The sequence below is a fragment of the Xiphophorus maculatus genome, chromosome 7 (assembly GCF_002775205.1).
Source record: "Xiphophorus maculatus strain JP 163 A chromosome 7, X_maculatus-5.0-male, whole genome shotgun sequence".
Taxonomy (NCBI): domain Eukaryota; kingdom Metazoa; phylum Chordata; class Actinopteri; order Cyprinodontiformes; family Poeciliidae; genus Xiphophorus; species Xiphophorus maculatus.
Window position 1 is genome coordinate 4,465,136 of NC_036449.1, and position 24,324 is coordinate 4,489,459.

Sequence of the window (24,324 nt, forward strand, 5' to 3'; positions counted from 1 at the left end):
GTTTTAGTGTTAAGGAGATTTTAACTCTGGGTTACAAACGATTAGGGATATAAAACAAATCATTAACAATATATATTGCAATAGACATGAAATCAATATTAATAACACATCTGTTGGCATGTTCAGTATTCAATATATAGACTATCCACTGATCTATAGAACCACACAACATATTGGGGGATGTTGCCAGAGGAAAGACTTTAGCTGCTCAACCTCTCACAACTAGAGAAATAGGTGCTGACCTTGACTTGGGACTATCCACTGGTCCACTATCTTGAGACGCCAGAAAGTGGACAGAATCACCTTGAAGCCATGTGGAAGTCTTTCTCCATGGCCTCTCTGAACTCCTCTCATGCCCGAGTCTTTGCCCCAGCAACCACCCGAGCCACATGGGACTTGAACTGCCGTTACCCATCAGCTGCTTCTGGGGTCCTACAAGCCAAGAAGACCCGATAGGACTCCTTCTTCAGCCTGACAGTTCCCCTCACCGAAGATGTCCACCAACGGTTTTGAGGGTTGCCGCCACTACAGACATAGACAACCTTGCAGCCACAGCTCTGATACGCTGCCTCGACAATGGAGGTGCGGAACATGGTCCACTCAGATTCAACGTCGTCCACCTCCCCCGGGACATGTTTAAAGTTCTCCCGGAGATCAAGCTCTGTCTCACGGGAGAGGCATCCTGGTGCCAAGTGCACATATGGACACCCTTATGCCTGAATGTGGTGTTCACTTTGGCCAATCCATGACGAGCACAGAAGTCCAGCAACAGAACATCACTCGAGCTCAGATCGGGGGGCAAATTCCTCCCAACCACAACTCTCAGGGTCTCACTCTCATTGCCCATGTGAGTGTTGAAGTAGCCCCAGCAGAACAAGGGAGTCTCCGGGAGGGGCACTCTTCAATACCCCCTCCTAGGACTTCAAAAAGGGTGGGTAATCTGAACTGTTGCTTGGTGCGTAAGCACAAACAACAATCAGAACCCATCGCCCCTCTCGTAGATAGAGGGAGACTACCCTCTCATTCATCAAGTTTGGGCACCACCTGATTATCAGAAAAATAATAACCAAATAGTTCAGTCTCAGTTATTGTTTATAAGTTCCTTACTGATGACTCTCAAGTTTTTTAAATAATAGAGTAAGTTACAAGTCCAGCACTGACATTAACTGATGAATTATGCAATGATGTCACAGCTCAGTATGAAATGTAAATGTTGAGAAACCAGATTTTTTTTCTTGGGATTTTTTTCGGGGCACATTAGTTTAAACTAATTCAGATTTCTTTACATCAAAACATGTTGTGTATTCTTCACACAGCAACACCAGATATATGCAACAAATAAAACATGAAATAATATTCTATAGTAATATCACACTCTACTATGAATGCTCAAAATATCTTACAATTGGTCTGACAAAGCATTCTACAGCTGACTAAAACTATGAAGAAGCTAGAACCGAGGTTGTTTACACTGACCCCCTACTGGTGGATGAACTCAATCGCTCTCTCTTTTTTTAAGATTAGAGGTGGGATGGTCACAAACCCCTACAGCTCTGCCACTGCCACAGTCCTCCAGCCCCTACCCTTCAGGAACACCAAACACGTTGGGTACTCGAGAAAGCACATGCAAAGAAATCACCTGGGCCAAAAGGATGGTACTGAAAGCTTGTGCTAACTGGCTGAGAGAGATTCTCAATGTTTCTCTGGCACTATGAACTGTCCGCCCCTGTCTTAAGTCAGCAACTATCGTCTCAACAGGCAAAATCAACCAGAGATGGATAAATCATCTAATGATGCCATCACCATTGAACTCCATATAGCACTGACTCGCCTAGAACAACAGGGGGAATTATGTACGAATGCTCGTTCTGGACTACTCCTCCAATTCAAACACAATAACTCCGTTGATTCTTGTTGACAAAATGTATTCTTTGAACATACCCCTATCCACCTTTGAATTGATCAAAAACTCCCTCACTGATCGTCCTTAAACCACCAGACTTGGGCCCCTCTGCTCCTCCACAATAAAAGCTCAGAGGTTCACCACAGGACAGTGTACACATTATGCAGCATATCTACTCACTCCTTCAACACCATCATTAAATTTGTTGATGGCACTTCTGTCATTGGACCTGGTACAGGAGGAAATGAGTCCTTCCACAGGGATGAAATGCAGAAACTGGCACAATGGTGTGGAAGAAACAACCTACAGTTAAACACAACAAAAACAACCAGATGGTGATAAACATCTGGAAGAACAGACCTGAACCATTTCTTCTCTGCATGGATGGTGTGGACAGGGATCAGACCTTCAAGTTATTTGGCATTAACATTTCAGAAGACTTACCGGAAAAAAAAACGTCAGAGCTGAACAATACCCAATAACACTTGGAATAACTTTGACAAAAATATAAAAATTAAAAAAAACCATCTGAAACAACAGCTGTAGGTGTCTAGCTGTCACACTACTATTAAGTGTGTTCTCGGATACTGCAGAACCAACCGACTTGTTAGTGTTGTGATATAAGGACAACAAAAGCAGCTATGCTTAATCTTGTTGTTGTGCTGAAAAATGACCGTGCAATGACAATAAATCTAATCTACTCTAAAATACTTAAGAACTGAGTAAATTGGGTACTGGTTGGCTCGGCTGATAGAGTGTGTGTACAATGTACAATGGCTGTATTCCTCAACAGGGTTTTCCTGGGTTTGATAACAGAGCTCAGGCCTTTTGCTCTTCCCCCTCTCTCACACCCAAAGGGGCAAAAGCAACTGAAAAAGAAATGAAATGGTTCAATTTCTTCTTTTGTGTTTCTCTTCACCTTATTTACTGTCAACTTACTGTTCAATAAAGACAGCTAGTGCTGTTTTCTTAAAATCATTTCAAAAAAAGATTCAAATAAAATATATTTAAAAAAAAGATTTTTCTTTCAATGATTCAATGTTTAATCGTCATTGAATCATTAATGGTTCAATGATTCATTTAATCACCAATGATTAAACATTCAATCACTGAACATCTGATTGAATATTTAAAAATGAGATAGTCGAAAATAAAATCAACATGATGTGTAAATTCTGGTTTTTCTCTATTTTAATAACTAAGTTGAATAAACAATACAAATGCATAAAATAAATAAAAAATAAATTCAATCAGAATAAACACTATTCCATGTCATGGTTCATCAGACAGAAAATAACACTTGATCAGCAAAGTTTGTGAATAAACAAAAGAATCTCAAACAGGTTCTAAAATCAATTCATTCAGTAATGTATTACTAGATTATAGCAGCAGTATTCTGGAGTATTAATCAAATAGGTTCAGCGATTAATATTACTCGAGACAATCAATACCATCTCTAATTATGTACAACCATGTCTGAGCTGAACGGCTTGTTACTAATATCTACTGTCATGTCTTGATACAAACTATTGATGTGTTAAATATGGATGTTACTGTCATTTTAATGAACTCAGCTCACATTAGTGCTGTGAGTGGATGAAGAAAAGTAACAAACACTGTAAGTTTGATGCATGGGGTTAGTTTTTATTTTCACATAAGAACACAAATGTTAAAAATACAAACATGGTGCAATTTATTTTAGAAACATTTATATAAGATCAGCATTACAAACAATGAGAAGTGAACAATTATTTCCCATCTATTGAGCAGATGAAGTACATCTGTTGACCTACAGAAAACAAATTACACAGGGGTGAGTGTGAATTGCTTTACTTGGAGTTACAAAGTTTCCATGCATAAATAGGGTGTGTAGGTGCTTGGTTTCCATCATTTGAGCTGGGCTTAAACTCATTCATGTAGAAAAATGCGCTTAATTTGTGAACAAAGAGTTTAGAGGTTGTGTGAAAAAGTGAAAAAGGTTTTATTCACTTCCTCAAAGTTTTATATTTGTCTACATTATATTGACCTTACTGGAGCCAGACTGGAATATCTTCATTGTCATAATGTGTTTAATTGCTTTTCTGAACCAGGGATAAAACATGGCGTAGATTAAAGGGTTAAGACAAGAGCTAATGCAAAAAAGACACAGCACAGCAACAGACGTGTAAAGCGACACATCACCTCCTAGAGCAGCACAGTAAAATGGACAGAAACATATTAGGAACACAACAACTAAAATACCAAGAGTCCTGGCTGCTTTCAGCTCAGATTTTCCTACTGTTGTTGAACGCTGCAGGGACACAGCTGTAACAGAGGAGCGGATGGCTTGGGCCTGAAAAATGGCCACTACAAACACTCTGGTGTAGAGAACTATGATGACCGTAACTGGAACCATAAAGGTTAAAATAAGATCTAAAACTGCAGGACCGAAATCAATGAAAAACAAACACTCTCCCTGACAAGAAGCCTGTTTTGCACTTACGCCATCCTTCACAAACGTAACGCAGTATAAAGCTGAATAAATCCAGCACAGACTGATACACAGTCGTATTCTTGTCACAGTGATTCTCCTGTGATAATGCAGAGGGTAACATATAGCCACATAGCGGTCAACAGATATGAGAACGATATTTCCAACTGAGGCACAGGAAATCATACTGACAATATGTATGTACAGTAAACACATGACATCACCAAGAAGCCAGCAAGATGTTAATCTGACAGCTTCACCCGGACAGAGAACAAAGCCCACCATGAAATCTGATATGGCCAGAGACAGAAGCAGGAAGTTGGTGGTTTTTTGAAGCTGCCTGGGGAAAGAAAACAGAATAATTCAACAGGAGAAAACTGGAAGTGTGTTTTTAAATGAACAAGCATAATTACTACAAGACAACAGTTTGACAGTTTCGTATGATAGGCAAAATGTTTCAAATGCAATCATCTGGCGGTGAAGGTTTTCAATGAAATGAGCTTTTCTTTGCCTGAAATGGGAGACAGAAATGATAACAAGCAGATTGAGTGTCGCAGTGAGCACACTGATGAAAAAGAGCAGAAACACAAGCGGGTTCCTTGACATTTTTGGCTTCCTACACGAAGTGTTGTAGAGCTGTGGAAAGCAGAGTTCTTCTACGTTATATACCTCCATTGTCAAAGACCCTGAAAGATTAATGACTGTGGTGGCTCTCTGATCATAACTCTTTTCTGCATCCTTTTTTATCTCTGTATGGCACACATACACAACAACTGGCCTCTGTGGTCCTTCGCCCTGCCCACTTCACACATCTCAGCTCACCCTTAGCAACCAATGTTGTTTTTCTCTCGAGTCTCCTTTCGTTTCCCGGTCAGTCTTCAATTTTACAGTTAATTTTCAGCTAGTTAAAAGCTGAAAAAGATTCAGGAAATATTTTCCTGATTTATACAAACTATATCTTTGTACAAATGTACATTTAAAACTTACTTATGTTAAGGTGTGAGATTTTCTGACTGGCATTAATGATGGGGATTACAACACCAGAGGTGAAGAGGGTTAATATGTTAATGTTGACTTTAAAACTCAGCAGTCTGCCATCCAGAATCTCAGAAATCAGTAACGATAATCAAAAAACTACCAATTTATTTTTCAGGGACTGAAAGGTTAAGTTTAACCTTATCACCATAAGCAATAAAAAAAATTTATTCATGGTAAAAACTGGCAGCTTTTAACAAGTTGAAATTGTAATGTAAAATTCAAGACTAACTGGAAAATAAAAGGAAGAGCAAGTGAAAAAAGATCATATTAACCACATGCTTGTCATGGATTGTCCATATCGAACACCATGTTCAGGCATAAGGGTGTTCATATGTGCACTTTGCACCAGGACACCCTAGGCCGCAGTTCGATGATCGACTTTGTCGTCGTTTCATCGGATCTGCGGCCGTATGTCTTGGACACTCGGGTGAAGAGAGGTGCGGAGCTGTCCACTGGCCACTACCTGGTGGTGAGTTGGCTCCGGTGGTGGGGGAGAAAGCCGGTCAGACCTGGCAGGCCCAAACATGTTGTGAGGGTCTGCTGGGAACGTCTGGCGGAATCCCCTGTGAGACGGAGCTTTAACTCCCATCTCCGGCAAAACTTTGAACACGTCCCGGGGGAGGTGGGGGACATGGAGTCTGAGTGGACTGTGTTCCGTGCCTCCATTGTCGAGGCGGCCGGTCGGAGCTGTGGCCGCAAGGTTGTCGGTGCCTGTCGTGGCGGCAACCCTCGTACCCGTTGGTGGACACCTTCGGTGAGGGATGCCGTCAGGCTGAAGAAAGAGTCCTACCAGGCCTTTCTGGCCTGTGGGACTCCGGAAGCAGCTGATGGGTACCGGCAGGCGAAGCGGCATGAGGCTCGGGTGGTTGCTGAGGCAAAAACTCGGGCGTGGGAGGAGTTTGGAGAGGCCATGGAGAAAGACTTCCATACGGCTTCGAAGCGATTCTGGTCCACCATCCGGCGTCTCAGGGGGGGGAAGCAGTACGGCACCAGCACTGTTTATAGTGGGGATGGTGTGCTGCTGACTTCTACTCAGGACGTTGTGGGCCGGTGGGCAGAGTACTTCAAAGACCTCCTCAATCCCACCAACATGCCTTCTATTGAAGAAGCTGAGCCTGGGGACTCTGGGTTGGGCTCTCCAATCTCTGGGGACGAGGTCGCCGAGGTGGTTGAGAAGCTCCTCGGTGGCAAGGCTCCGGGGGTGGATGAGATCCGCCCGGAGTTCCTTAAGGCTCTGGATGTTGTAGGGTTGTGTTGGCTGACGCGACTCTGCAATATCGCATTGACATCGGGGGCAGTTCCCCTGGACTGGCAGACCGGGGTGGTGGTCTCCCTGTTCAAAAAGGGGGACCGGAGGGTGTGCTCCAATTATAGAGGGGTCACACTCTTAAGCCTCCCTGGCAAGGTCTATTCAGGGGTCCTGGAGAGGAGGGTCCGTCGGATAGTCGAACCTCGGATCCAGGAAGAGCAGTGTGGTTTTCGTCCTGGTCGTGGAACACTGGACCAGCTCTACACCCTCCGCAGGGTCCTGGAGGGTGCATGGGAGTTCGCCCAACCAGTCTACATGTGTTTTGTGGACTTGGAGAAGGCGTTCGACCGTGTCCCTCGGGGAGCCCTGTGGGGGGTTCTCCGGGAGTATGGGGTACCGGGCCCTTTGATACGGGCTGTCAGGTCCCTGTATGACCGGTGTCAGAGTCTGGTCCGCATTGCCGGCAGTAAGTCGGGCTTGTTTCCGGTGAGAGTTGGACTCCGCCAGGGCTGCCCTTTGTCACCGATTCTGTTCATTACTTTCATGGACAGAATTTCTAGGCGCAGCCAAGGTGTTGAGGGGATCCGATTTGGTGGCCTTAGGATCTCATCTCTGCTTTTTGCAGATGATGTGGTCCTTTTGGCTTCATCAGATTGTGATCTGCAGCTCTCGCTGGAGCGGTTCGCAGCCGAGTGTGAAGCGGCCGGGATGGGGATCAGTGCCTCCAAATCCGAGGCCATCATGGTCTTGAGCCGGAAAAGGGTAGAGTGCCTTCTCCGGGTCAAGGGGGGTGTCCTGCCCCAGGTGGAGGAGTTCAAGTATCTCGGGATCTTGTTCACGAATGAGGGAAGAAGGGAGCGGGAGATCGACAGGCGGATTGGCGCAGCGTCTGCTGTCAAGCGGGCGCTGTACCGGTCCGTCGTGGTGAAGAGAGAGCTGAGCCAAAAAGCAAAGCACTCAATTTACCGGTCGATCTACGTTCCCACCCTCATCTATGGTCATGAGCTTTGGGTCATGACCGAAAGAACGAGATCGCGGATACAAGCGGCCGAAATGGGTTTTCTCCGTAGGGTGGCTGGGCTCTCCCTTAGAGATAGGGTGAGAAGCTCAGTCATCCGGGAGGGACTCAGAGTAGAGCCGCTGCTTCTTCACATCGAGAGGAGCCAGTTGAGGTGGCTCGGGCATCTGGTCAGGATGCCTCCTGGACGCCTCCCTGGTGAGGTGTTCCGGGCACATCCCACCGGGAGGAGGCCCCGGGGAAGACCCAGGACACGCTGGAGGGACTATGTCTCTCGGCTGGCCTGGGAACGCCTCGGGATTCCCCCGGAAGAGCTAGAAGAAGTAGCTGGGGAGAGGGAAGTCTGGGCCTCCCTTCTGAAGTTGCTACCCCCACGACCCGACCTCGGATAAGCGGAAGAAGATGGATGGATGGATGGATTAACCACATTTATTCTCACCGCTCACCACAAAACTTTGTTGTGATTGGAGCAGCTCGTCTCCTGAGACTCCTTCTCAAGAAATACGAACTAAAAGGGCAAATACTGGGGCAGAGACAGAACCAAAGATTACAGGTAACCTCTCTTCCAGCTGACTGTCATCCAGGGCCTGCAGTGGAGTCTTTTAAGTACCTGGGAACTGAAGTGGACACACACTTGGATTTTAAGAGACACACAGACAGCACCTATAATAAAGCACAACATCTCTACCAGCTGAGAAAACTGAGATGTTTTAGTGTTAAGGAGATTTTTACTCTGGGTTACAAACCATTAGGGCTATAAAACAAATCATTAACAATATATATTGCATTAGACATGAGATCAATATGAATAACATATCTGATGGCATGTTCAGTATTCAATATATAGACTATCCACTGATCCACTGTCTTGAGACGCCGGACAGAATCACCTCAAAGCCGTGTGGACGTCTTTCTCCATGGCTTCTCTGAACTTCTCTCACGCCCGAGTTTTTACCCCAGCAACCTCCCAAGCCACATGGCGTTTGAACTGCCGATACCCATCAGCTGCTTCTGGGGTCCTACAAGCCAAGAAGACCCGATTGAACTCCTTCTTCAGCCTGACAGCATCCCTCACCGAAGATGTACACCAACGGTTTTGAAATTATGAGACATTTTTGTTCGAGCTGCGTCTTTAAAATGATGTTCAAAACAGCAGGCATACCAAAATAAAATTCACATTAAAAAAAATACAAAAATAATTTATGCATTTAAAAGAAATTATGTGAAATAATAATAAAAAAAACGATTATAAACATCCTTCAAGGCATTAAGGCATGGTCAGTTTGGTGCTAACACAAAGGCAACATTCAGGCTTCGGTGGATGGATTACTTTGGGTGAGACTGGACAACAGGCACTGACAACCTTGCAGCCACAGCTCTGATACGCTGCCTCGAAACAGATGTGCCCACATTGCACCTGACCCTTTAGCCCCTCCCAAAGGTGGTGAGCCCATAGGAAAGGGGACCCACGTCTCCTCTGCAGGCTGTGCCAGGTTGGCCTCCATGGGTTAAAGACCGGCCACCAGGCGTTCATCAATGTGCCCCACCTCCAGGCCTGGCTCCAGAGTGGGATCCCGGTGACCTGCATCCGGGTGAGGCAACCCTGTTTCCAATGATTTTGCTTGTCATAATGGGTCTTCAGGCTGTGCTTAGTCTGGTTCCTGTGTCTGCTGCCATGGGTACCTGTGAGCTGAAGTGGACACAGACAGCATAGCTCCTAGGATCACCTAGACACTCAAACCCCTCCAACACAATAAGGTGGCAGCCCTTAGAGAGGAGCACAAAAATGTTCCATTGAACGTCAAGCATTTTTCAACCGGTACGGCAATCGAGGTTGGATTTGTTATACCAGCTGGCTGCGTTGTTCACTTTGGCATTTAATTTTTTTTTAAAATTTTGTTAAAAGTGTGAGATATTGCTATTTTTCCCTTCACTTTGCTAGCGTTCATTGTTGCATCTAATGAAATGGTAGTGTAACAGGCACTTGTCTACCCATGTGTTATGTTGTTTGTTTTGTGTTTTTTGGACAGACTGTACTGAAATGTCACTTTCCCCTCTTTAGTAGTTCCCCTGCAGGTTACTAATAAAGGTATTATTCTTTTTCTTGTATACACCAGTAACAGTGATAGTAAAGTGCTGAGAACAAACCCTTTGAGCTTTTGAGTCTTTTTGGGAATTATGCAACACGTTTTTCACACCTAGATTTTGGGATCCTCTGCCATTCTTCCTTCAGATCCTCTCCAGTGTCATCAGGTTGGTGGAGCCATTTTCAGGTCTCTCTAGACAGCCCTGAAGGTCAGGGCTTTGGCCGGGCCAGTTAAGAGTGGTTTCCAAGTTGTTCCAAAGCCACTCCTTTGTTATTTTAGCTGTGTGCTTCGACTCATTGTCTTGTTGGAAGTTGAACCTTCGACCAAATCTGAGGTCCTGAGCACTCTGGAAGAGGTTTCCTTTAATGAAACAAAAAGTGAAAAACTGAAAAGGGGTCTGAAAACTTTCCATACCCACCGGACTTAGCAGGTTTTCTGGGGGAAGCCATGCAGTAAAATAGGTCAAACTGAATAACAAGAAGAGCCAGTGAAAAACAGCAAACATACTTTACGCACGTGACATTGCCAAGTGGAAGTTGCTATGGATGGTAGGTAGGGAGGAGCTGCTGTTGTGAACTGTTTGCCAGAAAGAAAGAAAGTGACATAAAGAGGAGTTACAATCACAGAGCTGTCTTGGCTCTGATCTTTCATGGTCTCTGATGATGGAGGTTCATGATGAAGAACTTTGCTTTCCACAGCTCCTCAACACCTCCTGTAGAAAACCAACAGTTCAATGGCTCACCGCTGTGTTTCTGCAATTTCTGGTCTCCTTCAACTGTGTGGTTACTGTTGCTCTAAATCTGCTTGTTATCATTTCAGTCTCCCATTTCAGGCAAGGAAAACTTATGGTGAAACTATATATTCACTATTTCTGCAATGTTTGTAATGTCAGTAAAATGTCAGTAAATCAAATTCTAGACTGCATCTAAATGTTTAATCTGTGATGTTTCTGTGTTCTAGTTTATTATTATTCTTTTCTCCTTCCCAGGCAGCTTCACAAAACCACCAACTTCCTGCTTCTGTCTCTAGCCATATCAGATTTCTTGGTGGGCCTTGTGTTCTTTCCAGGTGCTGGCTCTAGATTAATGTATTGCTGGTTTCTTGGTGAAATCATGTGTCTACTTTACACGTACATTGTCAGTCTGATAGTCTCTGCCTCAGTTATAAATGTCGTACTGATATCTGTTGACCGCTATGTGGCTATATGTTACCCTCTGCATTATCACAGGAGAATCACTGTGACAAGAATACGACTGTGTATCAGTCTGTGCTGGATTTATTCAGCTTTATACAGCATTACGTTTGTGAAGGATGGCGTAAGTGGAAAAAACATTCCCTGCCAAGGAACATGTGTGATTCTTGACTATAATGCTTTTGCTATTGATCTTGCTTTAACCTTTACGGTTCCAGTTACAGTCATCATAGTTCTCTACACCAGAGTGTTTGCAGTGGCCGTTTTTCAGGCCAGAGCCATCCGCTCCTCAGTTACAGCTGTGTCCCTGCAGCGTTCAGCAAAAGTACAGAGATCTGAGCTGAAAGCAGCCAGGACTCTTGGTATTTTAGTCATTGTGTTTCTAATGTGTTTGTGTCCATTTTACTGTGCTGCTCTAGGAGGTGATGTATCGTTTAACACGTCTGCTGCTGTGCTGTGTCTTTTCTGCATTAACTCTTCCCTTAACCCTTTAATCTACACCATATTTTATCCCTGGTTTAGAAAAGCAATTAAACACATTGTGACACTGAAGATATTCCAGCCTGGCTCCAGTAAGGCTAATATACTGTAGACAGAAGGAATGTAATTACAAGTTCAGATTTTTATAGCCTGGAATGCATTAATTAGCATAAACAGGATTTTTTCACTGAGCTCCTTGTCTTTAAATAATATCATCAAGGTTTCTTTCTTTTTTTAATATGTCAGAAATTATACATTCTTGATATTGTTAGTTAGTGATTCTTAACTGACATGAACCTGAACCCTCAATTCATGTGATGCCAGAAATTCTAAATTATCCACAATAAACTGTAACATGACCCAGATTTTAAATGCCCAGCTTGGATCACAGTGACAAAGCATTTTATAGGGTTCACACACCCGAAAGCACGCCCACACACCCCCCCACACACCTGACTCAAACTGAGGTATTGGAACCACGAGAAAAGTAAGCTACCAGCTAATCACCTCCATAGCAATTCTCCTCTGTAGATTATGCATTAATTTTAGGTATGTGTAATGAAAGTCTCCTGTTGAAAAAGATTTGGCCCTCTGTTTGGGTTTAATGATTGTAAAATTAAAACAAACCTCTTCCTGTAACTGTGCTTGTTGCTTTATTTTCTTTATAAAAACCCACTGAGCACATCAAAATGGTCACACGGGTCAAACATAGTTAAAAGACAATTAGACCATTGAAACAAATTTAAAAGAAAGAAAAATATATATATTATGGAGCCTTGGCGAAAATTCAAACTGGGAGACTCGACCAGCTTCACCACATCATCTAATCACTACGCCCGACCGCAGCCAATCTGGACTGGAGCTTCACACCGCTCCAGCCAATCGTCGTCCAAAGACACCTTCAAAAATCCAAGCTACCCTGGGGTCTTCCTGCTCGTCAGCCGTGCTTCGACCCACCTCCTCCCCTTCTCCACCTTCACCATGAGGGTCGTCCTCCAGGATCCCTTGTGCTCTTCCTCTCCAAGTTCCGCTCCACCACCAGTTTCGGTCCCGGGGGGGGAAGACTATCCCGAGCTCGCCGAGCAGACCGCCTGCTCACGGCGATCCTCGGCTCACGGTCTTCTGCCGGGTCCGAGCGCCAAAGAAATTGTACCATTAAATCTTTTTAACTGCTATTTTCTTCTCCGTGTGAGTCTCTCCAGATTGAACTAGTGTTTATCATCAACCTCACAAGTCTGACGTGAGTTGATCAAAAATATTTAATTTGTGTGTGCTGACCAAACTAATTCACATACAAAATTTGTCAGTCAACATATCATATTATATCATATCAACATATCACTTCTTGATAAAAAAAAAATAGGACCAAACATTAAAATGCATAAAACAGAACAACAACAACAACATTAGAAACTTTGCTTTCTATGCACGCAAGAACCGCCCAACTTACAAAAACCCTTGAACTTATGACAAACATCACATTAGGCTGCCTTTGATTAAGGTTGCACCAATATTCGTTAATGCTAGAAATGTGCAACATTTAATCAAATTCATTTGAGCAAGGGGAAAAAAGTATTTGTATTCAACCTCCCTAGGATTCCTTTTCAGAGCTCTGTTTGAAAATTACATGTCAAAAATTAGCTAAATATATGTCAGAAACTGACTTTTACTGGTGTAGCAGTAAATGCAACATTTCAGGGAATATTTTTGACCTGCAAACTTGAGTTTGTTTGAGTAGTGACAGTTCTGTCAGGTGGAATGGATCAGAACGCTGGCATACTATTGTGAGAAGCTTGTGGATGGAAACCTAAAAAGTTTGACCCAAGTCATACAGTTTAAAAGACAATTAGTTTTGACACTCACCAGATGTACGAAGCCTTCTGAATGCAAAGAAAGTAAAAATAAAAAATAAAATAATTCTCGGTAACACTTTCTCACTAACGTTTCTGGCATTTAGAAAATAGAAATAATTTTGGTCATTCTAACTGACCTAAAACAGGAGACGTTGGGTCTAATTTTACTTGAGACATTACATTACAATATAATGTCCCCTCCTGTCCAGTAGGTGTCTCTCCAGGCCGCTATGCATTTCTCTTTTTTTCGTTTCAACAAGCAACTGAACACACTGCTAACTGAACATACTGGGCTGATGGTCCTCTGGATCAGACACTCTTCTCATATTGACTGTGCAGTTTTCCCAGAACCATATATTTTTTCTATAAATAAATTATTGTTTGTGGAGATTTTCTCATCTGTCTCCCATTTTTTCATCGCCTTTGAGCTAGCTGGGCATCACATTACGTAAGTTTTGCTAATGTCAAAAAACACAGAATTTCACAATTGCAGTGTTTGCATTAAATGAGAAATTAAATAAAAATTACATGTGAATAAGCTTGTTCACGCAATAAGCCATTAGAAATCAATGAAGCAGTGGATGTAAACTGTTACATGTCATATATTCATATTTCAAACGTCAGAGCTAGCGCTCATCATCTATCTGCCGTCGGAGGAGACATTGTTGTCAGAACAACAAGCTGCTTGTACGGCCACAGCCACATGTGGAGTTTTGGGGAAATTATAGTTGGGGATTTTGCAGAAGATATTCTTAAGAAAATTGCGCGTTCTGTTAGTGGGCGAGTTATGGACGACCTACATAGATTGCGAGTGCAATTGATTGCAGGTGCAAAAGTTTCATAACAAACTGTCACAACATGGTGAGAGTTTTAACAAATATGTAAAGAAGATATTTAAAAATAAATAAAAGTTGCATACTCCACCTTCAAGGAACTAATGTGGACATTGTTATATCTTTTGTTGAGCTGATTTTGTTCAGAATTACATTTTGAGTAAGGATTTTTTTTTTATTGTGGGATTACAAATAACTAACCCTGGCCAAAAGGGTTAGTTATTTGAACTAACAACTAGAAAATGTGCCATCACACATTTGAATGTAGAGAAAAAAAGAAGACTGCAAAAGATCGATATGGGCAGATTTATTTGAATGAGACAAAAAATTGTGTCCGTGTGCCTCCTTTTCCTACCAAGAAAACGGTTCTGATCCCAAATGAAAATATATCGTCACAACAACCTTTAATGAAGAATTGACCTAATGGTTTCTCATAAAAATTGAAAGAAGGTACAAAAAAACATGCCTTTGTTTTTCTCTTGTAATCATACAAACATTAAATGTTTAAAGTTAAATGAAACATTGAAAGACAGATGAATGAAAACCCACTGGACTTCATTACCGTAAGTTGGCCTCACGGGAGCCCGGCTCCAGTATCTGCAGACTGATGATGCGTTTGATGGCTTTCCTGAACCACGAGTAAAACAGCGCATAGATCACAGGATTTAGACAGGAGTTTAGATAAAACAGAAAAACCACAAGTGAGCCATTAGACGTGCTGGACTGGTTAACTTCAATAAGAGAATAAAAGCAATAGGGGCAGAAACATGCAAGGTATATGACAATAAGAATCCCGAGTGTCCTGGCTGCTCTCAGTTCGGATTTTGTCGCTGTTGAACTTTGTGGATGTTGGAGTGTGATGACTGCAACGTGAGAGTGCACAGCACGGGCCTGAGACACGGCCACCACAAACACTTTCATGTAGAGAACTATGATGATGGTCAAAGGAAACACGAAGTTCAAAACGACATCGAGAGTTCCAGCAACAAAGTTAATGAGAAGTGCACATTCTCCAGTGCAGGAGTTACTTCTTCCCGGTTGGATCATGTCGTCCTTCAGAAAGAACACGCCGTAGAGGGCATTCCACAGCCAGCACACACACACACAGCATTTGGCTTTTGCCGTGGAGATTCTGGTGGGGTAATGCAGAGGGTCGCAAATGGCAACATAGCGGTCGACTGAAATGAGAACAATGTTCCCAGTGGAAGTACAGACTATGTGAACAACTAGATAAAAGTACAAAACACAGACGACGTCACCAAGAAACCAGCAGGCTGTGCTTCTGTAGATTTCTAAAGGCATCAACAGTAGACCAACAAGAAAGTCTGACACAGCCAGAGAGAGGAGGAGGATGTTAGTGGGTGTGTGAAGCTGCCTGGAAGAAAACAGAGAACATCAATAATCCGTTTACTATGTCATTAAATCTGTCAGAGATGATCACAGAGGTCCTGGAAATATAACTTCACATTTCAAAAACATTGAAATATAGGTTGATGCTAGGACATTAATATCTGCCTGAAATGGGAGACTGAGATGATGATGAGCAGGTTGAACGCTACGGTGATCAGTGAGATGAAAGACATTACAGAGTTCAGGAGAACGGCTTCAGACCAGTGAAGTGTGGGCTTCCTGCAGGAGCTGTTGAGGAGATGTGGGAAACAGAGATCAGTTCTGTCTTGGATCTCCATCCTGAGAGAGATCAAGTGTTCACCACACTCCCTGTTACCCACTGATATCTGTTCATTAAGTCCACATTGTGCATTAGTCTCTGGAGGGAATCTATTGTCACTCCTCCCTCCTTCTTTTCTCAGAGCATTGCAAACATGTTCACATGTAGTCGCGGTGAAAACACAAACCTCATTGTATTTTATTTTAACTTGTTTGAGACAGAACAACGTTGACATGCGTTTGTCTCTAAATTCCACAGATTTAAGCCGAGCTGTACCAAACTCACTATGATCCGTCCTAATCCATCTCCCTACGGGATTCCAGACCGAAATATTTGGTCAACGTGGCCTAATTTCTCCACAGCACCCCCTAGAATTCTTTAAAAAATAAATAAAGGGTGTGCTGTGGTGGCATAGGTGATAGCGTGACCCATATCTGAAGGCCTTGAGTCCTCGACGCAGCCGGCACGGGTTCGACTCCCGGACCCGGCGACATTTGCCGCATGTTTCTCCCCCCCTCTTCTTCCCCCTTCCTGTCAGCCTACTTTCATATAAGGGACACTAGAGCCCACAAAAGACGCCCTGAAGGGGTAAAAATTAAATAAATCAGCCCCAAGTCATCCTTTGACTGACATTCATAGAATTCAGTCATCCTGACAACTTATGTACAGTATATAAGTTATCCAGATGTACCAAAAAGTCTCTTGGATTCATTGTCCAAACCCAACAGGAAGTTGGGTCTTTTTGGATCAAAGTCAACATTTTGTCCACCCTAATGGAGGTGTGCAGTAATGGCGTTATTATTTTGAGCAAACGTAATTTGGCGATTTGAAGGCCTAAACATATTCTAAAAGTCACCAAATGTTGCACATACATTAGTCGTTCATAAAACTTACATGTTTTACACGTTTCCTAGAAGTCGTACCACAAACTGCTCAAGAGCGCCCTCCCCCCAGAAACTTTATCCTCGCTTTGACCTTGCCTTGTAGTAGAGGCATGAGATTTGTTACACTTACACAACTCCTTCAACCATAATTTAACCCAAACAAGAAGTCAGCCAATTTGCACTGAAGGTCGGATTTTGAATCAATTTTTGCCGTTCACGGTCTCTGCATTTGATCAAACTCCTCCTAGGGATTTCCACCAGTCGGTTTGAAATGTGGTCAGGTTGCTCATAAGGCATGGGTGATCTAACATTATCAAAATGGTGAGGTTTTGTGCATGCTGAAGGGGTGTGGCATGACATCTTGCCGCAAAACCAAAAATATTATATCTGATGCACTATAGGTCACAGAAACACCAAACCTCCTGTGATCAATCCATGTCCAGTCCACAAAAATGCACATTTGTAACTGTTACACTGATCAAATAATGATGTCAATTAAAACCCAGGCCTTTCCAACAGGAAGTCCCTTGGTTTGCTGCTGGTTGTCTTCCTTTGACTCTTTGATTCATACAGATTTAAGCAGGTGTCTAGAGATCTAGATCAACATGAAGCTAAATCAGGGGTTTGCAACTCCAGGCCTCGAGGGCCGGTCTCCTGCAACTTTTAGATGTATCTCTACTTCAATACACCTGAATCAAATAATGAGGTCCTTAGAAGGACTCTGGAGAACTTGCCTGCACTTAGGAGGTGATTCAGCTATTGGATTCAAGTGTGTTTGATCAAGGAGACATCTAAGAGTTGCAGGACACCGGCCCTCGAGGACCAGGATTGCCCATCCCTGAGCTAAATCCTTCCCTCAAGGGGCTCTAGTGCATTTAGCACGAGGATGTGGCAGAATGGCGAATTCAAATCCCTTGCTGCTTGAACACGGTTGGCAGTAAGTCACACATACATATTCCAATTTGCACCAAACTGGATATAAATGACTTTGTTCATCTCTAAAGAGCCCAATATGCTTGGGTTGGATCTTGACTCCAACTGCTAAAAGTCCCTGATACATAAAGCGATCAGCACCAGAGTTTTTGTGGTGCTGATCGGTCATCAGGGAGCACGGCTACACACATTGGTGTGGTCGTTTCATGACATCTCTAAAGCCCCGCCCACTCAAACAAGAACGTGAGAATTATTGTGCGGCTCTTCCAGCTTTTCCGTGTGTATGATAAAAATTTCAAACCTTACCCTTGCTAAGTAAATATCTTCAAAAGCTTACAGGAAGTTCACTCCAGTCCTTCAACACGGAAGAGGAAGTGACATTAACTCCAGCACGGAAGGTCAGATTTTGGCAAAGTTGTCTTAGCGCTGAACTCATCCTGATCCGGACTGAAGGCTATTTGAAAGCTTTACTTATTTCACCCCCTAGTGGTTGGGTGCCTGAACGGTGTGAGACCAAACGACTGCAATAGGGTGGCGATGCCAGAGCAACAGGGCTGAAGCGGCACTGAGCTACGAGGGCAGCTCAAAGCTGCTGATAGCTTTAAATTTTTACTTGTAGTGCTTTTTCTTCTTCTAACTTGTAAAAGTTTTGTTCTTCTCATTTATTCTCAGCACACCTTTTAAAAAACATTTGGCTCAGAGAAAGTTAGTCTCTCTATATTTTTAAAATACACAGCCATTTGAAATCAGTTTGGCTAAAGACATTGCTTTCTCATTATGTTGAGATTTTAGTGACTTACAGTATGTCTAACTTGAAAATAAATTATCTTAATAAATGTTTCTTAAAAAATAAAATATTAAGAACTATCAGTAGACACATATCTTCTGCCTACTGATAACAACTTTAAAATAATGTCAAAGACTGAAAGTTGCCTGTAGTTTTTTCCCTCTTAGAGACATTGTGAATTAATTTAATAAAACTACATGAATCTGGTTAAAAGACAAACTCACCAGTAAAAAAACTAGCAATGTGATGAAAGAAGAACAAATACTGTACATTGAAGCTTCTCATCTATTTGCATTTAAAAAAAACTTGATATTAATACATCAGTTAAATGCTGTAGCATAAGGTGACTTTAAAAGTTAATATCAATCTCAAAGCCAGAATGCAGAATTAAAGACACAGAATAATAAATATACAATCAGATGTATGATAAGGCTGTGTACAGTTTTAAAAGCCATTATTTTGGATATTTAAAATAATCTTAAAGCAGATGAAAGATCAAAGGTAGTATTTGGTACTTAGTTAATTGTTAATTTATTTTTGTTCTCAACTCCCCAAAACAACATCTACTTTCAGTTAATTAGTTTATAAATACAAAGCAGGTCATTTAAATCTGCAGACAACTAATTAAGAACTTCAAAGAATGAATCTCTCTTGTTGTTCTGATTTCAGTCAGTCTTCAGTGTTTTCACAGCAGCTTGGCCTCATGTGAGCCAGGCTGCAGTATCTGTAGAGTAACAATGACTTTAACAGCTTTTCTGAACCAGGGATAGAACAGGGCGTAGATCACAGGGTTTAAACAAGAGTTAACATAGCCAAGGAAAAACAAAGAAAATGAATAAGGGGTATTAGTTAAACTAATCCCAACTATAGAGTAACAGTAATATGGACAGTAACACATTAGATATACAACAACTAGAACCCCCAGAGTCCTGGCTGCTTTTAACTCTGATCTCTTTGTTCCTGATGTCGCTGAATGAAACGAGGCGACTGTAATGTGAGAGCGCATGGCACGAGCCTGAGACACAGCCACCACAAATACTCTCAAATACAGAACTATGATGGTTGTTACTGGAAGTATGAAATTAAAAACGAGGTCAAATGTTCCTGGAATGTAGCTTATGATAAATTTACATTCTCCAATGCAGGATTTACTCCTGCCAGACTGAACCATCACATCATTTGAATAGACAAAGCTGCAGGAAGAAGCACAGAACCAACACAGACAAACACAATATTTGACTCTTGTCAACAAGATTCTGGTGGGGTAATGCAGAGGGTAACAAATGGCTACATAGCGGTCGACTGATATCAGGACAATGTTCCAGATTGAAGCACAGATGATGGTACCAATCAAAAAAAACAAAAAAACACACATGGTGTCTCCAAGAAACCAGCAGAATGTAAATCTGTAGATTTCAAAAGGCATCAGCAGGAGACCAACAAAAAAGTCTGAAACACCCAGAGAGAGGAGGAGGATGTTTGTAGGAGTGTGGAGCTGCCTGGAAGGAGACAAAATTACAATTATGCATCAAATATAGAAAAAATATCTAAATTTTAATTCCTTTTCCTTCTAGCTAAACATTTCCAAATGCTAAGGTGGAAGTTTAGTGTAGGTTGAGCTGAGAAGCTGCTGTTTGCCTGAAGTGTGAGACTGAGATGATGATGAGGAGGTTGAGCACTACAGTGATCAGTGAGATGAAGAGCAGCACAGAGTTCAGGAGAACGGCTTCAGACCAGTGAAGTGTGGGCTTCCTGCAAGAGCTGTTGAGGAGATGTGGGAAACAGAGATCAGTTCTGTCTTGGATCTCCATCCTCAGACGGCTGCAGCTCTCTGATCTGATCCTGTCCTGTAACACATGTTTTCCTGTCCTCCCTCCTCTGTTGCTTTATCTCTCTGGGGAATTTCTAGTTTCTCCTCCTTCTCTTCACTTTTTTTGAGAACTCATTTTAACTTTAGGACTCAGTAACATTGCATTTTGTTTCATTCATAATCACTAACTGGTGGCCTCTGCTTTCGATTTCACTATGCCTGAGTGAAGGCTTACTGTAATCACGTTCCCATGTCTTTACATGGTTTCTAAAGCCTCAATATATCCAAAAATTCACCAAAACTTACCCCTGATTTTTCCTCGCAGGAAATTTTAAAATTTCAATGGAATCAAGAGTGGGTGTGACAAAACTGCTCTATGGTTCCCCCTAACGTGAGATAGGCCAAACCGCACGTTGTAGAGACTTAAAACCTGGTACGTAGGTAGATACACCCTAAATCAAGGAACAAAGGTCTTTTGGATGTCCGTCCTGCGACAGACTGGCGACCTGTCAGGGTGACCCCGCCTCTCACCCGGAACGTTAGCTGGAGATAGGTACCAGGACCCCTCCTGACCCCACTGGGGACAAGGGTGTTAGAAAATGGATGGATGCATATCCGTCCTAAAATGCACGGGGATGCAGCCATTTTGGGTCAAAGGGCAAATTCTGGCCATTTTTGACCTTTACACACATTGAACTTTACCAAACTCCTCTTAGGGATTTTGAGCAATCAGCTTCATTTTTGGTCAGTATTCAGGTTAAAGATGGCCAATCAAAAGTTATCAAAATCTTGCGTTTTTGAACATGTTTACGGGGTATGGCCAAGCAGTGAACTTTGTGTTAGTCATTCATGTCAGAATCCCCAACATGCAATGTGGTCAAATGCTAACGTTATCTTTTTTATTTTTTATTTTTGAACCCTCCAGGGGGTCTTTTGTGGGCTCTAGTGTCCCTTATATGACAGTGGGCTTACAGGAAGGGGGGAAGGAGAGGGGGAAAGACATGCAGTAAAAATCGCCGGGTCCGGGAGTTGATCCCGCGACGGCCGCGTCGGGAACTCAAGGTCTCCAAATATGGGTAGCGCTATCCCGTTACGCCACCACACCACGCCCCCAAGCTAATGTTATCTGAAGTAGCTTTTTTGTGTATAGTTCCATTTCTGACCCCCTTTGTCTAATCAAAATGTACATGTATCAGAAGACAGACAACAAGTTAGCCTCACTTGCTTTAGAGCACAAAGAGTTTTCATTGGAAGGCATGGCCATGACATCGTGTCGAAGTCAGACGTCACGGTGCTCGTCCTAGTACATCACCCTTCAGGACTCCAGTCCAATATTTGGTCTGCATGGTCTAATTCCTCCACAGTGCCTCCTAGAATTATTTAAGAAAAATCTGCGCCAAGCCACACTTTGATTGACAATCATAAAACAAGTTGTGTTAGAGAAACGACTTAATGTCCTCAGAGTTTATTGAAGTGACAAAGAAGTGCAGAGTCAGTGAATGGAATCAACAGCCAATTTATTCCAAAAATTACAAAGAGCGATCAATGGAGATCACACTTACTCACAGCACACCTTCTCAGCTCAACCGCAACATGATCTGATTTTAGGTGAGGACATCCCATTGATAAAACACTGTTCCTCTCCCCAATCATGCAGCAACCTGCACATTACCTCAGAACCAGCTCAAACCAGTTGACCCTCCCCCACCAATGCTGTTTCCTATGTCCCACAAAACGCAACTACTGTACATAGCTCACAAGTAACAAAACTCTAGCATATCTTGAAAATAGCAATATAATATGTTTAGATTAAAAAGAAATTATAACATAAAAACTAAAATGTATAATAAACATCATTATCTTTTATATTGATTAGGTATTTCAGTAAAGCAAAATATTAACTGCTCATGAAAACAACTGTTTTCCATCCACAATTCTCAGGATGGACATGAAAGTCTCTTGGATCCATGGTGCAAACCCAACAGGAAGTCGGATATTTTGGATTAAAGCGAACATTTTGTTCACCCTAGTGGAGTTGTGCAGGAAAAGCGTTATTTTGAGGAAAAATTTAATAGGCTATTCAGAGCCCGAAATATATTTGAAAAGTCACCAAACTTTGCACATACTGTACATCAGTGGTTCATGAAGTAACCCATGGAGTCATGATAAAAGCATCCGACCAAAACTATCAGTAGACAAATTTCCTCTGTCTACTGCTCACAACTTTAAATTAATGTCACAGAAGTTGCCTGTAGTTTGTTCCCCCTTACAGACTTAGTGAATTCATTTAATAAAAATATGTGAATTTGATGAAAAACAACAAATAAATTGAAGTTTCTCAATACTTTTTAAAAAACTTAATATGTTTCAATATATCAGTTAAATGCTGTAGTAATATGGACAGTAATATGGACTTGAAAAGTTAATATCAATCTCAAAGTTAGAACGCAGAATTACAGAAACAAAATAATAAATATATAATCAGATGTATGATAATCCTGCGTAAAGTTTAAAAAGACATTTTTTGAAAATTTTAAATAATCATGAACCACAAGACAGATCAAAGACGGTATTTTGTACCTCTGTTCCCAACTCCCCAAAGCAACATCTACTTTTTGTTTGTTGATTTATGACACAAAACAGTTCATTTAAATGTGCAAACTACTAACTAGAAATGTTTAATGATGAATTTCTCTTATTCTTATTCCAGTCAGTCAGCAGTGTTTTCACAGTATGTTGGCCTCACGTGAGCCAGGCTGCAGAATCTGTAGAGTAACAATGACTTTAACAGCTTTTCTGAACCAGGGGTAGAACAGGGCGTAGATCAAAGGGTTCAAACAAGAGTTGGAGTAAAAGAGGATAAACAAAATTGATGAATATGAGGTACTGGTTATATTAACTTGAACTATAGAGTAACAGTAATATGGACAGTAACACATTAGATATACAACAACTAGAACCCCCAGAGTTCTGGCTGCTTTTAACTCTGATCTCTTTGTTCCTGATGTCGCTGAATGAAACGAGGCGACTGTAATGTGAGAGCGCATGGCACGAGCCTGAGACACAGCCACCACAAATACTCTCAAATACAGAACTATGATGGTCGTTACTGGAAGTATGAAATTAAAAATGAGGTCAAATGTTCCTAGAATGTAGTTTATGATAAATTTACATTCTCCAGAGCAGGATTTCCTCTTGCCAAACTGAACCATCACATCATTTGAATAGACAAAGCTGCAGGAAGAAGCACAGAACCAACACAGACAAACACAATATTTGACTCTCGTCAACGACATTTTCCTGGAGTAATCCAGAGGGTAGCATATAGCAATATAGCGGTCAACTGATATCAAAACAATGTTCCAAATTGAAGCACTGATGAGGTTACAAATCAAGAAACAAAGTGAAACACACATGGCATCTCCAAGAAACCAGCAGAATGTAAATCTGTAGATTTCAAAAGGCATCAGCAGGAGACCAACAAAAAAGTCTGAAACACCCAGAGAGACGAGGAGGATGTTTGTAGGAGTGTGGAGCTGCCTGGAAGGAGACAAAATCACAATTATGCATCAAATATAGAAAAAATATCTAAATTTAATTTCTTTTCCTTCTAGCTAAACATTTCCAAATGATAAGGTGGAAGTTTAGTGTAGGTTGAGCTGAGAAGCTGCTGTTTGCCTGAAGTGTGAGACTGAGATGATGATGAGGAGGTTGAGCACTACAGTGATCAGTGAGATGAAGAGCAGCACAGAGTTCAGGAGAACGGCTTCAGACCAGTGAAGTGTGGGCTTCCTGCAGGAGCTGTTGAGGAGATGTGGGAAACAGAGATCAGTTCTGTCTTGGATCTCCATCCTCAGACGGCTGCAGCTCTCTGATCTGATCCTGTCCTGTAACACATGTTTTCCTGTCTTAATTCCTCTGTTGCTTTATCTCTCTGGGGAGTTTCTGCCTCCTCCTCCACTTTGCAGATGCATTTCATTTATATGATTTACCTTTTTTGTCTCACCATAAGAAAAAAAATTCTGACAAAAGTTAAGAAGACATTCATTATTTTTCACACATCTCCTCCTGTTTTCTATGTTTGCAATCAGAAAGTCATTCTCAAATTGTTTAGCTGT

The 24,324-nt window shown here is 42.1% G+C and overlaps 3 protein-coding genes across 3 annotated transcripts; all 3 read right to left on the bottom strand.

Moving 5' to 3' along the window:
* Positions 1 to 407: 407 nt before the first annotated feature.
* Positions 408 to 15,811, bottom strand: LOC102219445 (trace amine-associated receptor 13c-like). The gene is made up of 5 exons (XM_023336586.1): positions 15,639 to 15,811; positions 14,686 to 15,498; positions 4,634 to 4,713; positions 4,145 to 4,288; positions 408 to 682 (listed from the first exon to the last, which is right to left on the bottom strand). Exons 1-5 carry the CDS (start codon positions 15,809 to 15,811, stop codon positions 408 to 410), a joined length of 1,485 nt encoding a protein of 494 aa, XP_023192354.1.
* A 3,270-nt stretch (positions 15,812 to 19,081) lies between these two features.
* Positions 19,082 to 20,207, bottom strand: LOC102219184 (trace amine-associated receptor 13c-like). The gene is made up of 2 exons (XM_023337643.1): positions 20,035 to 20,207; positions 19,082 to 19,895 (listed from the first exon to the last, which is right to left on the bottom strand). Exons 1-2 carry the CDS (start codon positions 20,205 to 20,207, stop codon positions 19,082 to 19,084), a joined length of 987 nt encoding a protein of 328 aa, XP_023193411.1.
* Positions 20,208 to 22,932: 2,725 nt separating this feature from the next.
* On the bottom strand, positions 22,933 to 24,057 carry LOC111609233 (trace amine-associated receptor 13c-like). The gene is made up of 2 exons (XM_023336473.1): positions 23,885 to 24,057; positions 22,933 to 23,746 (listed from the first exon to the last, which is right to left on the bottom strand). Exons 1-2 carry the CDS (start codon positions 24,055 to 24,057, stop codon positions 22,933 to 22,935), a joined length of 987 nt encoding a protein of 328 aa, XP_023192241.1.
* Between the last annotated feature and the right edge of the window lie 267 nt (positions 24,058 to 24,324).

What these genes read in the sequence shown, in the direction of transcription:
- LOC102219445 (XM_023336586.1), bottom strand. Translation starts at nt 15,811, where the DNA reads ATGGAGATCCAAGACAGAACTGATCTCTGTTTCCCACATCTCCTCAAC. An exon ending in ATCTCAGTCTCCCATTTCAG is followed by an intron (nt 15,499 to 15,638) that starts GCAGATATTAAT and finishes GTTTTCTTCCAG; the next exon opens with GCAGCTTCACACACCCACTA. An exon ending in GGGCTTTGTTCTCTGTCCGG is followed by an intron (nt 4,289 to 4,633) that starts GTGAAGCTGTCA and finishes TTATGGTTCCAG; the next exon opens with TTACGGTCATCATAGTTCTC.
- LOC111609233 (XM_023336473.1), bottom strand. Translation starts at nt 24,057, where the DNA reads ATGGAGATCCAAGACAGAACTGATCTCTGTTTCCCACATCTCCTCAAC. An exon ending in ATCTCAGTCTCACACTTCAG is followed by an intron (nt 23,747 to 23,884) that starts GCAAACAGCAGC and finishes GTCTCCTTCCAG; the next exon opens with GCAGCTCCACACTCCTACAA.
- LOC102219184 (XM_023337643.1), bottom strand. Translation starts at nt 20,207, where the DNA reads ATGGAGATCCAAGACAGAACTGATCTCTGTTTCCCACATCTCCTCAAC. An exon ending in ATCTCAGTCTCACACTTCAG is followed by an intron (nt 19,896 to 20,034) that starts GCAAACAGCAGC and finishes GTCTCCTTCCAG; the next exon opens with GCAGCTCCACACTCCTACAA.